The 13,268-nt window shown below is 38.1% G+C and overlaps 8 protein-coding genes across 8 annotated transcripts; 3 read left to right on the top strand and 5 right to left on the bottom strand.

Moving 5' to 3' along the window:
* Window positions 1–248, bottom strand: EIN_284570 (hypothetical protein; the record flags this gene model as incomplete). Its single annotated transcript, XM_004184179.1, has 1 exon — window positions 1–248. A coding segment is annotated over one exon (248 nt), but the record flags the coding sequence as incomplete, so codon positions are not given.
* Window positions 249–589: 341 nt separating this feature from the next.
* Window positions 590–910, bottom strand: EIN_284560 (high mobility group protein B3, putative; the record flags this gene model as incomplete). The annotated part of the gene is made up of 1 exon (XM_004184178.1): window positions 590–910. The coding sequence occupies one exon, from the start codon at window positions 908–910 to the stop codon at window positions 590–592; it is 321 nt and encodes a 106-aa protein (XP_004184226.1).
* A 567-nt stretch (window positions 911–1,477) lies between these two features.
* EIN_284550 (condensin, putative) lies at window positions 1,478–4,702 on the bottom strand (the record flags this gene model as incomplete). Its single annotated transcript, XM_004184177.1, has 1 exon — window positions 1,478–4,702. One exon carries the CDS (start codon window positions 4,700–4,702, stop codon window positions 1,478–1,480), a length of 3,225 nt encoding a protein of 1,074 aa, XP_004184225.1.
* A 358-nt stretch (window positions 4,703–5,060) lies between these two features.
* Window positions 5,061–6,494, top strand: EIN_284540 (sumo ligase, putative; the record flags this gene model as incomplete). Its single annotated transcript, XM_004184176.1, has 1 exon — window positions 5,061–6,494. The coding sequence occupies one exon, from the start codon at window positions 5,061–5,063 to the stop codon at window positions 6,492–6,494; it is 1,434 nt and encodes a 477-aa protein (XP_004184224.1).
* An 833-nt stretch (window positions 6,495–7,327) lies between these two features.
* Window positions 7,328–7,960, top strand: EIN_284530 (lysozyme, putative; the record flags this gene model as incomplete). The annotated part of the gene is made up of 1 exon (XM_004184175.1): window positions 7,328–7,960. The coding sequence occupies one exon, from the start codon at window positions 7,328–7,330 to the stop codon at window positions 7,958–7,960; it is 633 nt and encodes a 210-aa protein (XP_004184223.1).
* Window positions 7,961–8,233: 273 nt separating this feature from the next.
* EIN_284520 (AP-2 complex subunit beta-1, putative) lies at window positions 8,234–10,366 on the bottom strand (the record flags this gene model as incomplete). The annotated part of the gene is made up of 1 exon (XM_004184174.1): window positions 8,234–10,366. One exon carries the CDS (start codon window positions 10,364–10,366, stop codon window positions 8,234–8,236), a length of 2,133 nt encoding a protein of 710 aa, XP_004184222.1.
* Window positions 10,367–10,732: 366 nt separating this feature from the next.
* On the bottom strand, window positions 10,733–12,028 carry EIN_284510 (hypothetical protein; the record flags this gene model as incomplete). The annotated part of the gene is made up of 2 exons (XM_004184173.1): window positions 10,733–11,824; window positions 11,978–12,028. The coding sequence occupies 2 exons, from the start codon at window positions 12,026–12,028 to the stop codon at window positions 10,733–10,735; spliced, it is 1,143 nt and encodes a 380-aa protein (XP_004184221.1).
* A 291-nt stretch (window positions 12,029–12,319) lies between these two features.
* EIN_284500 (protein phosphatase PP2A regulatory subunit A, putative) lies at window positions 12,320–13,246 on the top strand (the record flags this gene model as incomplete). Its single annotated transcript, XM_004184172.1, has 1 exon — window positions 12,320–13,246. One exon carries the CDS (start codon window positions 12,320–12,322, stop codon window positions 13,244–13,246), a length of 927 nt encoding a protein of 308 aa, XP_004184220.1.
* Between the last annotated feature and the right edge of the window lie 22 nt (window positions 13,247–13,268).

Below are 13,268 nucleotides of genomic sequence, written 5' to 3'. Positions count from 1 at the left end.
TTTTGAGGTACGTTGAACCGCCTTGCCAATACGCCCTTAACCTCGAGTGTTTGTTTGAGTTGTCTTCTGCTGAACGCGAGTTGATGTTTGAGTTGGAATTGTTCGTACATTGGGAGGTAAGTTGAGTGCAACACTGTGTCGTAGTTGATGTCTCCTCTAATCATCGCTTCTGTTGTTTCGATGTCACGAATATCTGCTTCTAACTGTCCTAACACTTCTATGACATCTTCTGTTCGTGGTTTTATCATTACTCTGACTGCAGTCACACACACCACAAGTATATAGAAAATACTAAATCCCATCAATAGTATGATTTTTGCGTTCTTTTTACTTTTTTCTTTTTTTTATAATAAAAATATAGTATTAATTTACTAATAATAATAATGGTATAATACTAATAAAAATACTAAAATACTCTGGTGAATGATACACAAAAAAAGAAAAGGGAAAACGGGAATTAAAAATAGAGAAATTGAATAGATAATTTATTAGAAAGAAATTATACCTTGATAATCCATTTTTAGACGGAAGAAACGAAAGAAATTATATAAGAAACAATTGTAATGAACAACAAAATTATAAGACGGTTTCAGTCCTCTTTTGCCTTTCCTTCATCAGCCTTGACTTGCTCTTCATAGACTTTTTTGTTGGCATCATACATATCGGTATACTTCTTCTTCTCCGACTCGGAAAGATCTTTCCACATCTTCCCAATGACCCCAAGAATATCTTTTTGCTTCATTTCTGGATTCTTTTCTTTGACACTTGGTCGGACTTCTTGGCAATACAAGAGGTAAGCTGATGCTGGCTTTTTGGGTTTGTTTGGGTCTTTCTCCTTCTTTGGCTTCTTCTCCTTTTCGACCTTGGCCTTCTTGTCAACCTTCTTAGCTTTCTTGTTGTCCTTTGGCATCCAACTTGATAACTATTCTCAGTGCTTCTTTGGCTTAAATATAGTCTTTTTCCACCCTTATCAAATCATGACTTCTCTCTTTTTTGACAATTTCTCTCATTCTCTTCTTATACTATTCCCGTTTATTTACCGAAAATACGACTGTTATAAATATGTTTTCTGTTAACAGAAATGCTTTTTGGGAGTATGAACCTTTTTATCTTTTTGAATGACATTTTTCTCTTTTCATGGCCATGTTTCCCACCTTTTTTCGTGTTTACTCACCCACCTCAATTATTTGCCGCTAATTGGCGTTCTTGTGTTTTTTGTTTTTTAAAAAGTCAAAATATCAACAAGTACAATTTATAACAAAATAAATCATTAATTAACTATTTATCAACTCAAAAAACAAAACTATAACTTAAATAAAACAAACTTATATTTTATAAACTAATAAATATATAAAATTAAAAACTATAATATTACTATACTAATATTGAATTATATTAAAATTATAATAATAATATATTTTCAATACCTCAAAATTGATACTGTTAAACACCCAAAGATCTTAAAATTCATTCAACATTACTCGCTGTCCTCCTCCATCTTACTCTGGTCCGTCTCATTCCTCTCTCTCTCGAGTTCCTCTTCGTCTTCCTTTTCATTTCCGCCTTCCCTGACTACTATCTTTTCAAACTCTTCGACAAGGGGCTTCATCTCTGGCTTGACAAACTTCCTGAGACGGTTACACATATTCATGAAGGCTTCCTTGACCTCTTTGACGTGCAACTTATTCCCAAACATCTTCGCCGATTCAATCAATTTTTTCAGACTCTTTTCGTTGTAATTCAACAACGACAAACAATACGCGGTGCACCCCCATTGTTTCGGCGTTTGTTCATTCAAAGTGAACCGTTGCAATAACTTTGCCATTAACTGTTCGTGTTGTTTGTCCTTTGCGATGAACGAGAAAATGAATTTTATTATATATTCGAATTGTTTCCTCTCGATGTCTTCTTTTCCTAACGATGATATTAAGTCGGGAAGTACATTGTATATCGCGTTGGTCTTTGACGAATACTCGTGGAAAAAAGTGTGAGCTAAGTCCCTCACTCGCTCTTCCTCATCGACGAGTGCAAGTCCCATCAAATACAAATTACCTTTCACTTTGATGATGTCGTGGAATATCAACTCACTCAATACAACAACTGCGCTCCGACGAACAAGGGCACTCTCGTCCTTCAAACGACCATACAAATAACCAACCCACCCTTCAAGCAAATTGGGATACCGACAAGAATAGTCTCCAATGTAATACACAATGTTACTTCGAATCACGTCGTCTTTGATATTCTCCAAAACAGTGAATAACGTTTGCAACTGCTTCTCACAATAACTTTGACTCACCATCATGAATGAACACATCGTGTTGATCACGACGACTCGCATTGTTAAATAGATGTCTTCACTATATCGTTGCGCAATTATGTCAGTCACATACGCGTCTGTTATTTTAACAAACTCACCTAACAACCCATCTTCAAGAACTTCTCCAACGACTTCATTCATCTTTGACTCACACACGTCGTTAATCTTTTTACCCTTTTTACCTTTCTTCTTCTCAACTTCTTCAACAACCCCTTCTTTCATCGCATCATACATCTCCCCTTGCTTCCGAGCAACACCGCCCACTGTTCCAATCAACCGGACTATTTCGTTCAATCCGTTTCGTTCTTGGACATCACGTAGTTTGTGGCGGACAATCTCCCGCGCAGCTTCGTTTGGGTTTTCAACTGCTTTGTAAAGCAAATCGAGCACGGTGTGCATCACTGGCACCCATGTGTTTGTCGGGTACTTGGCATCAAGTACGTCGACAAGTTCTTTCACGATTGGATCATTCATTGCTAACTTTGGGATGTCTTCTTCACTTTCATACAACGCTTTCAATATTAAAGCACCATGGTACACGTAATTTGCAGTGCAATTCTTGACAAAACAAATTGATGTGATGAGGGGGATTTTCTCGGTGATCATTTTGGGCTTGTTGGATGCGATGTATGACAACAAAGTCATTGCAGTGATGGCCTCCAAATCCGCACCTCCTGGAAGTTTTCCAGCCATGTACGCCAATAAGTAGTCGACCTCATTCGCCGCAATCACTTTCTTGTTGATCAACAACCCCGTCAGTTTCTTCATACAAAGATCCTCCCCTATATTAGACCCATTTGCCATTAACAACAAATTGTTGATTTTACTCTGTGGACTTTCATCACACAGCGATTTAACAACACTGTCGACAATCACATTTTGAACGTCAACTTCTTTGGAAAATAACAACTCGAGCGTCTTCTTCATTGCTGTGGCACCTTTCGCGATTTTGTGTTGACAGATTGTACCAAAGAATTTAATTGCTTCTTTCAGGTCGAGCACGGTGGTAGACTCTAAGATATTCTCCACGATTGAAATGGCATTGTCAAAGCTGTCAATGAACTCAATCGAGTTCTTCACCCACTCCACAAAGTTCTTTAACACTTCCTGCTTCTTTGTTTCAAGTAATTCAGTGTCTGCAATATGTTGAAATCCAGTCCCTTCAAACAGTTGTATAATCTTCTCTGTTGGGACATTCAATTCCTTGTCCTCAACATCGTTGTCATCGTCACTATCTTCACTCATCTTGTCAGTGGTATTCTTTAACATCTCCGCAGTTTCTTGCAACTTCGACTCGAACATGTCACGCCGCAATATCACTGAATACGGGTTGAACTCTAACATACTCTCTAACAACGAAATCGCATTCTTTCTCACAGGCGTCGATTTGTCGTTTAACCTCTCAACGACTTTCTCGACGATGTTGTTAAACCGATCAAGAGGCACCGCGCGATGCTCCACCAAACTCCCCCACGTCTGTAACACTTTAATTCTTACAAAGGAATTGACATCATAAAATCTATCGAAGAGACAGTCGAACAATTTGTCATTTGGTGATGTCAAAAGTATAACTCCGTAGCACTCAATAACCCCATTTCTCAAGACGTGTTCTTGTTGATCCAAAAGTGCATGCAACAGACTCGGGAGTTTATTCACACTCTCTGGAACCAAATTTGGTAACTTTGGTAGAACTGTTGCTATGTTCTTCTGTAGCTTGCCATTGGTTAAATCAACGACTGCTATTTGTCGAAGTAATTTCTGGACGACTGTATCGTTATCTTTCAAAATGATATCAATGGACGAGATGTCGGAATCTTCACTCAGATTTTGTAACACGTTTGTAACAATTGCATCCACATGGTTGAGTGCCGTCAATTTGAGGAAAATGGTATTCACCGTCTTGTTGTCCGTCTGTTTCATCCCGTTCTGTGCGACTTTTCGTAAACACTCCAAAAAGAAGAAGTCCGTTGAGGAGAAAATAGCGTCGATGGGGACTTTAAGTAGATCATAGACACCACGTACAACAAGTGAAGTGACATCTACTGTTTGTAATAAGTATGCTACCATCTTAATAACACTCCGATACTTTCTTGTTGTTTCTGATGTCAAATTTGAATAGTCGGAGGTCGACAAAGTCTTTGCTATTTTACTCACCGATTCCGATAACATGCCATTCCTGGCAGATAGGAATAACCACCCGTAATTACTAGGAACATCATATAACAGAAAAGGTGTTGCAGCAACTTGATTCAACACGGATGAACACTTCTTTTTTAATTCGGAAGCGGAGATGTCAAAAGCATCCTCGCCAATATCAAACGACATAGAACCACCATACCCAACTTCTTTCTCTTCGTCGTTCTGTGGGATTTCAAACTCCATCAAATACCTTTAAAGATTTTTTTTCTCTTTTTGTTAAGACTTCTTCTCTTTTTTTTAGAGTGAGTGGGATTGTTGTGAAACAAAAAATGTTGAAATTTTTACAATATTTTTTTATTGTATTTATATCATATGTATATAATTTAATTATTAATTATTAACTAATATCAATATATATTTTAATATTTATAATATATATAATTATCATTACTAGATAAATATCAGATGAATACTTATCAATAAATTTATTAAGAAAAATGATAAATAAAATAGAATAATAACTTATTCAATCATTAGTAATTATTTCTTCTTTAGTTCATATACTCACCTTTCATATCTCGAAAAGAAAACGAAACGAACAATGAAAGTATATGAGTGGCTAGAGACCGAACACAAAAGTGAAGTTCTTCAATACCTTCACCTTTCTCCGGACGATTACACTTTTGACGTTCTTTTTGACCCAACAGAGAAACATCTTTCTTCCAACTGTTATTTAAATGGGTTTCGAAGTTATTTACTTACTTTTTCGTTCCTAGCAAAACTCTTACAACCGCCGTCGAACTTTTCTTCGACAACATGTTTGGCAAAAGACTTGTGCAACGTCCTTAACACAGAAATGTCCGACCTTCAAATCACTTTGATATCTAAGTCGACCTCATACAATCAACTGAAGTCATTCGACTCATTCTCGGTGACCGAGACCGACTCCATTCAAGAGCACGTCATCGCCGCAAACAATCACGTCTCCCCCAAACACCCAAATTCGATTCATTTAAATGAACAATCGACGTCGCGGTCGAAGAGTAAAGGCTCGGGAGATATCATGAAGTACTTTCAAACTACACAGCCCTTCAAATTGCCAGATACCTTTTATAAGACTTTACTGCCGTATTACAAAGTATCGCGAATATTATTAGTCAAGGAAAATTCACAGTACACGCCGTTCAAGTTCGCTCCGACGTCCGGGTGTTATCTGCGCGTCATCGATTCGTCGGGGAAGGACGTATCCGTGAGTGTCGAGATTAATAACCAAATTAACGTCTTCGAGGAGTACGACGAGAAGAAGAAGTACACTATAGTCCCTTTCAAATTAAAGCGGAACAATTACTTGATTAGGACGGAAGCAACGGTCGTTATCTTTTCGACGGTCCATGAGACGCAAGAAGACCGCGCGGATCGGCTGTATATGTACTTAAAAGAGAATAAAAGGTTTGTGAGTTCGAGTGGGATGGAGAGTAGTGAAATTGAAGAAACGTCGCGATTGGTGAGTTTGAGGTGTCCGTATTCGATAGTTAAAATGAAACACCCCGTCAGAGGACAAAGGTGTACCCACGAGACATGTGTCGATATCTTAAGTGTCGTGTCGTTCTGGGAAAAGCATTGGACGTGTTGTCAATGTAACAAACTGATGTATTGGGAGGATGTGGTGCTGGACGTGAATTTAGAAAAGATCATACAACAAGCCCCCGGAGATGCGGAGTTTGTCGAAATCTGTGGGGAGAGTGTAGTTGCGTTTCTCGATGGGAATAAGAAAAAAGTCGATATGGAGACGAGTGGAATTATCGACGTCGATAGCTTCAAAGTGATGGAGGAAGAACATAGAGTGGAGGAGAATAATGTGATCGACGTCGATAATTATGATTCATTTGAGTGCGAAGAAATCCCCGACGTCGAGATGGTTGAAATCAGAAGAATGGTAAAGCAAGAGAATCAACAAACGAGTAAACAAAGTCTAAGTAAGACAACTTCAGAGGCCACAATGCAATTTGACTTATCGGCAATTGAAAATGAATAACTCGGCACATAGAATCATCTATCAAATCCAACAAAGAAAGGGAGTTCTATTACTAAATTATAATTGTACTATACTCATAAGGTTTGAATTTCTGTGGTTGTTATAATAACATTTTAAATAACATTTTATTTGTTTTTTTATTTAAATAATTCTTTTCGTTTGGGAATAGAAAACTCGAATCGCCTCGTAAAGTAATAATGGAAATATTACAACGCTATTTGTTTAAATTATCGGGAATATGCGCCAAAAAAGATATTGGAATTATTTTATTTGCAAAAAATAAACAAGATAATTCTATTTCAAAAATCACAATCTTTAAATCTATACATTAATAATTTGAAAATATATTAATATAGTTTTTCATTTTTTTGATAAAAATAGAAAGATCTAATAATTAATTACAATTTAGAAATAAGAAAAAAACAAATTTAAATCAACTATAATACTATAAAACTATAGTACGAAAATAAATAAGTTATTAGTGCGAAAATCAACAGATTTATTGTTTCCAAAGAATTTTTAGTTCTTCTAATTGAATTCGATTGTTTTGGAAAATTCAAAGAGTTACCGACTGATAATGAAATAGTAAAAAACTGGATTATATTAATAATTATCCCAGAATTGTGCGTTCGAAAGGCTTCACACAAGAATTGTCCAACCGAAAAAATTCAAACACAAAGAGAGAGATTCGACACTTTTATGAGAGATTCAAATAGTATGTAGATAACTATAAAAAGCTATAATAATACCAAATGAAAGTAAAAGAACAAAGCAAAACAAGAAATACCAAAATAATGGAGGTATTTAAATCTTAATAGAGATCGACTATTCAGATGTTCTTCTTTGCCTGCTTGATAGCAGTTTCTTTGGCGTCTTACGGTGTTGATGTCTCTCAACCCACCTCCGCCTCATCCATTCAGTGCCTTAGAAACAACGGGTTCACTGGATTCTTCATTTGCAGAGCATGGTGTTCTCCGGGATACTTCGACTCGAACTCCGTATATACTCTCCAACAAGCCCAATCCGTTGGATTTGTGAGTGACACTTCTGACGTGTACTTCTACCCATGCCTCTCTTGTGGTAACCCAGAAGGTCAAGTCGTCGAGTTCTGGAATAACGTAGTTGCCAACAACATGAAGTTCAAGAGAGTCTGGTATGACATTGAAGGTACATGGACAAGCAGTGTCTCAACTAACAGAGACTTCTTCGAGAGAATGATGGGCAAGTCTATTAGTTATGGTATTGCAAGTGGTGTCTATGCCTCATCTTACTACTGGGGAAATATCTTCGGGTCATACACTTATAGCAATGCCGGAAGCGTCCCATTGTGGTATCCACACTACGACAACTGGGCCTCATTCGGTGACTTCGGTGCTTTCGGTGGATGGTCTTCTCCATATATGAAACAGTACAGAGGTGATGTTTCTATTTGCAGTGCTGGTGTCGATTACAACTACAGAGCTTAATTTTATTGCTTTCACTCGATTTATTTTTTATTAATAAATGTCTCAAGTCGCTTAATCGAAGTTTTTTTGTTATTTCTATTGCTAATTGAAAAAATAGAAAACTAATGGTATGCGAATTATTAATTCTGTTTTTAAAGATATTTGGTATGCAAAATGGGTTTTATTTTTTGAAAAAAAACGGCATTAGGTATAATGTGAAAAATACTGAAACAATGTTATAAAATATTGGATGGTTTTATCATCATAAGACAAAATATAAGCATCAAAAGTCACTTAGATTCCTAAGAAAGACAAGTCGATAGCTGGCTTGTTTTGTTGTGCTGGTGCCTGTTGCTGAACTGGCTGTTGCGTGGGTTGAGGTGATCCTCCCAAATCAAAGAAGCTTGTGGCTGGAGCTCCTTGCTGTTGCATAGGAGCGCCTTGTTGAACTGGTTGTGCTGGGCCAGCCATATCAAACAAACTCATAGCACTTGGTCTTTGTTGTTGTGGCTGAGCTTGTGTTTGTTGAGCTGGTTGTGGATGGTCGTCGAAGTCCAACAATGATTTTGAACCTCCTTGTGTTGTGTTGACTGGAATTTCGTCGTCGTCGTCGTCCTCAGAAGAGAATGCCTCTCCAAGTGCGTCGAGGTTCTTGAAATTGAATCCACCCGCTTGTGCCTTCAATGAAGAAATAAAGACCTCTGGTGGTTTATGCAACAATGAAGCAAGTGACCCGATGTGTGGAATCAGCTTAACCAAGACGGCTTGATCAAGTTCCTCTGAGTCGTCCTTAATGATTGGCTTTTCTGAGCAAACCATTTCTTTAGCCAAGTCTGGGTCATGAGCCAGCAATCTCCAATAAAACAGTCCTCTATCTCTCAAGTCGGGGTTGTCGCTTTGTGTGCACATGGTGAACAAGTTCTGAAGAATATCTTGGTCTTCGAGCGATGCCTTCAAAAATGCTTTGACGGTTGCAGTGAGTAACTGGAGTTGAACGTTGACGTCTTCCTCTTGGAATGTTTCAAGGAACATATTAAGCAAATCCGCAACGTTTGTGATTCGATCGGAATATTCACCAATAATCCAGATCATCGCAGCCTTCGCCTCAGGCTCATCAAGCGAATCCAAGTTCTCGCAAAGTGTTCCAATGACCTTTTCGTATCTGTTCGGATATCTTCTGAAGATGTCTCTGATGACAACAATAGCCTCTTGAACAATGTAATTAACCTTCGTGTTGATAAGATCAACAAGAGTGGAAATGCATTGATTGGCAACATTCTCGAGTTTAATTGCGCATCTTCCAAGCGCTCGAACCGCCTTTCTGACAAACTCGACATCGCCCATCTGAGAGTAATCAACAAACTCAGCCAAAATTTCTTTGATGTTGTCCTTGTTCGCCAAAGCAACGATGATCTCCAGCTTCTCGACTTTGATGTACAACGGGTCGTTGTATTTACAATAGAAAATCTTGACGTCGTTCACAAGTAACTCCTTGCACTTCTGCAAAATGAGTCGAATGTTTCTCAACGCGACATATTGAATCTCAAATGCCTTCGATGCCGACATTAACGTTCCCAATGGGGGAGCAATCTTCTTTAAGTACAACGCAACGTTTTGTTCCGACAAATGTGGCAACATCACCAAAATGACTTTGACTGCAGCCAAAACGACAGCCGAGTTCGCGGCTTTCAATCTCGGAGCAACTTGTTCACAAATCGATTCGGAAATCTGTGTGTTCTCTGGGACATATTTGGAGATGGTATCCAAGATGATGACTTGTCCCCATTCATTCGCGCATTTGTTCAAAGCAGTCAGCAGAATATTCAAATTGTCGGAGTTGACCTCAAACACATCGTGTTTGTCCGACATATCGTTGATTTCGTTCAGCGCAGCAAGTGCGTTCGCAACGACAACATGATTCGAGTCGAAAATGAGTTCCTTCAGCGTCGCCAAAAACCCTCTCTTGACGCATTCCTCTTGATTCAAAAAGTAAAGTTTCGCAACACACATCGCAGCAGTCTTTCGGACATACGGGTCTTGATCTTTCAATGCTTTTTGAAGTGGCGCATACAGCTCTTCGGTGACTTTCGGGACTCTGATGGCTCCCATAGTTCGAATAGCAAGGGCTCGAACAATCGGATTGGGGTCATTACAGTCTCTCAAGAATGCTTGAATGGACTTAATAGCATTGTCCTGTTGTGTCTTTGCGTAGTTCATGATGTACAAATACGCCAACTTTTTCGCGTCGATGTTTGGGGTTGTGACGCATTGTAAGACTTCCCCAAACAAAATCCCCACATCTTTCCCTTCGGTCATTTGTGAGATGACGATTTTCAACCCATCGATTCGAACATTCTCTTTTTTATTCGTCAACATCTCTCTGAGGTCTTGTGTGTCCGCCACCTTTGCCTTTTCTTTCTTTGACATTCAATTTGATTTTCTAGTTCAGTTCTCACATCTTCCATCCTTTCACTTCGAACTTTCGTGATTTTCGTAACTATTTCAAGTTTTTATTAGTTCATCGTTCTAGTTATTTGTTTAATTCATTTTTACTAGAATATTGTAGATTTCTTTTTATTATACTTTATACTATTTTTATAATTATATTTAGTCATGTGTCTGTTAAACTATATTATAATATAATTGTATTATAATTTTAATATCAAAAAAAACATTGAATTACGAACAAAAAACAAAATAGAAAATACACAAAACACACCTCTATATTTCAAAAAAATTGTCTAAGATATTCTATTACATGACCATTTTAAATGACAAAAAAAGGAAATACGATTAGTGTTGTTCTTGTTCAAGCAAATAGGTGAGTGACTTGTCCTTTTCGACCAACACCTTTTTCAAGTACTTTACCTCAGCCTTAAGATCTTTAATTTGCATAGTGAGTGCGGTCATGAGCATTAATAATTCCGAGTGTTCCTTGACAATTCCATTTGAGTATGCGTCGAGTTCGTTCAACAGTTTTGTGTATTTTCGTTTAGTGTCTGGTTGTGAGTCGAAGTGGAGTTCCATCAACCCCTGACTTTCGCTTGATAAAAATTCCAACACGTCTTTCCATTCGTTTTTCACGCGTTGGAGCAATTCATTTGACGCGCCAGGTGTCACCCAAACCAATTCGACTGGTTGATCCAATTGTAAATCTCTGAGGGACGTTAACCACGTGTCGACTTGTTCTCTTAATCCCTTCATCTTTTCCATCAACAGTTGTTTCCAATTTTGTGATGGGGAGATCCCGTTGTCTCCGGAGTCCCCTACAAACCATTGGAAAGCAACAGATAACGTTTTCATTGAGTCACCGTCTTGTTGGCTTTTCGATTGCGAATGGACTAACGCAGAATTGATCGTTCGCAAAAATATCAAATTCTTCAGCGCTGACAACTCAACCGAAGGAGTTCTCTTGTGAAGCTCTTGAGACACTTTCGACATGAAATACGTGAACCCCGGCGGAAAGGTTTTGCACTCGACAATGTGTTGAAGAACAGCTTCAATGATCTGGGCCATCTTCTCGACGGATTTGTCGACATCGGGACTTAAGACGTTACCGATGACTAACTTGAATTTGATCTGCTTCATGAACTTCTGAACGATCGCTACTATCTCTTTCAAAAACAATTTCAGTTCGTTGTCGAGGAAAACTCGAATGATTCGAGTGAATATCGAGTTCCGACGGAAGATAGAACTCGGCGTTCGGAAACACTCCTCAATCTCACGATCAATCAAATAATCAATCAGATCTTTAATCTTCTCGTGCTCAATGTAAAACGAAAAGATCATTTCAGTGTTTTTGGAGATCTGTTCCGGCGTGTTCAACGTCGAGCAAAAGTGTTTTAAAAGACCAGCGGGAATGTCGTTGTTCAACGGCAACAAAAGCTATTCCGTCAATCTCAATCTGAGTGAATGAGTGAGAGATAATTAATTCTTTCAATAATAATGATTTTATTTAATAATAACAATTGTAAAATATAGTTACGTCGTTACCACTGAATAACACATTGCGAAATTACACAGAAACTAAATACAAACTGTGTCTAAAGGATTTTCGAAAATGTTGTCTTGGATGGAGTTGATATTCATATTGTGTTTTGGCGAAACTGAAAATATTTTTTTTTATTTTTGGGAAAAAAAATTTCGTTTTTAATTTTTTTGTTATTTTCTTAAACTTTCCCACATTTTTTCCCTCTAAATTCCCTTTCATTCTTCCTTTTTACTTATATTATATCACATATAGAATAGTACTAAACTGAAATAGTAACTCAAAATCATTTTGAGTTTTTCGCTTGTGATTTTTTTTTGAAAAAAAAATCACAAGCAAAGAACTGCAAACCCATCAAAAAACGAACTCAAAAAGAACTTGAAAATACAAACATGTCGGAGTCGTTGAATTATTACGAGCGTCTCGACTCACTCAAATCACTTAAGACGCCCACATTAGAGCAGTTATTTGTTTATTTAGGAGACCAAGATCCCTCAGTGATAGTGACTGCATTAAAAATGATAGAGCCGAAGCCGACTCCTTTTTTGAAGGATCCGCTCTTTGAGTTATCAACACATGTGAATCCGTCGATCCGTTGTTGTGTTCTCTCGATAGCACCGTACACTTTACAACAACAAAGTTCGATCGAATTGATACAGAAAGCGTTAAAAGATGACAATTCCGATGTTCGTTTGACGGCATTGACTTCCGTTCAAGTCTTACTTGACCAAGTCACCATGGAACAATTTTTCTCGTTAGCCACCGCTGTCATCGACATGATGAATGACCCCGAGTGGCGTGTTCGTTCTTCTGTTCAATTAATGCTTCCACAGATAGTGTCATACTTTGGTCTTGAATTATCGGAGCGAGTGGTTTTAGTGTTAAAATGTGGGATGAAAGATGCTTCGTTAGAAGTGCGAAAACAGACAGTCCAGTCGATGGCGGATATCGTCGAGATGTTTGGAGTCGAGTGGGGGAAGTCATATATCACTCCTTTGATTATTCTCTTCTACACACATCCAAATTATAAGATAAGACAATCAACTCTAGCAGCTATGGTAGAGGTCGGATATGTCATGGGAAAGGACGCATTCACTACGAGTTTCTTACCAATGATACTCAATTTGGCGTTTGATGTTGTACCTAATGTCAGGCTGACAGTTTTACAACAACTCAGAGTCTTAATCTCGAAGAAATTTTTGGACATCGCAATTGTCAACTCAAGAGTAGCTCCTTGCGTTGAAACGTTAGCTAAAGACACGGACGAGGACGTCGTCGCAATGGCTAATAACCTCAAACCTTTGCTCAATACAGAATAATCGACTTTTACAAGTACCTTGT

Source organism: Entamoeba invadens (genome assembly GCF_000330505.1).
Source record: "Entamoeba invadens IP1 unplaced genomic scaffold scaff_1105074725665, whole genome shotgun sequence".
NCBI classification, from domain to species: Eukaryota; Evosea; order Mastigamoebida; family Endamoebidae; genus Entamoeba; species Entamoeba invadens.
The sequence above is the reverse complement of the archived record's forward strand: the minus strand, read 5'-3'. Positions and strand labels throughout refer to the sequence as shown.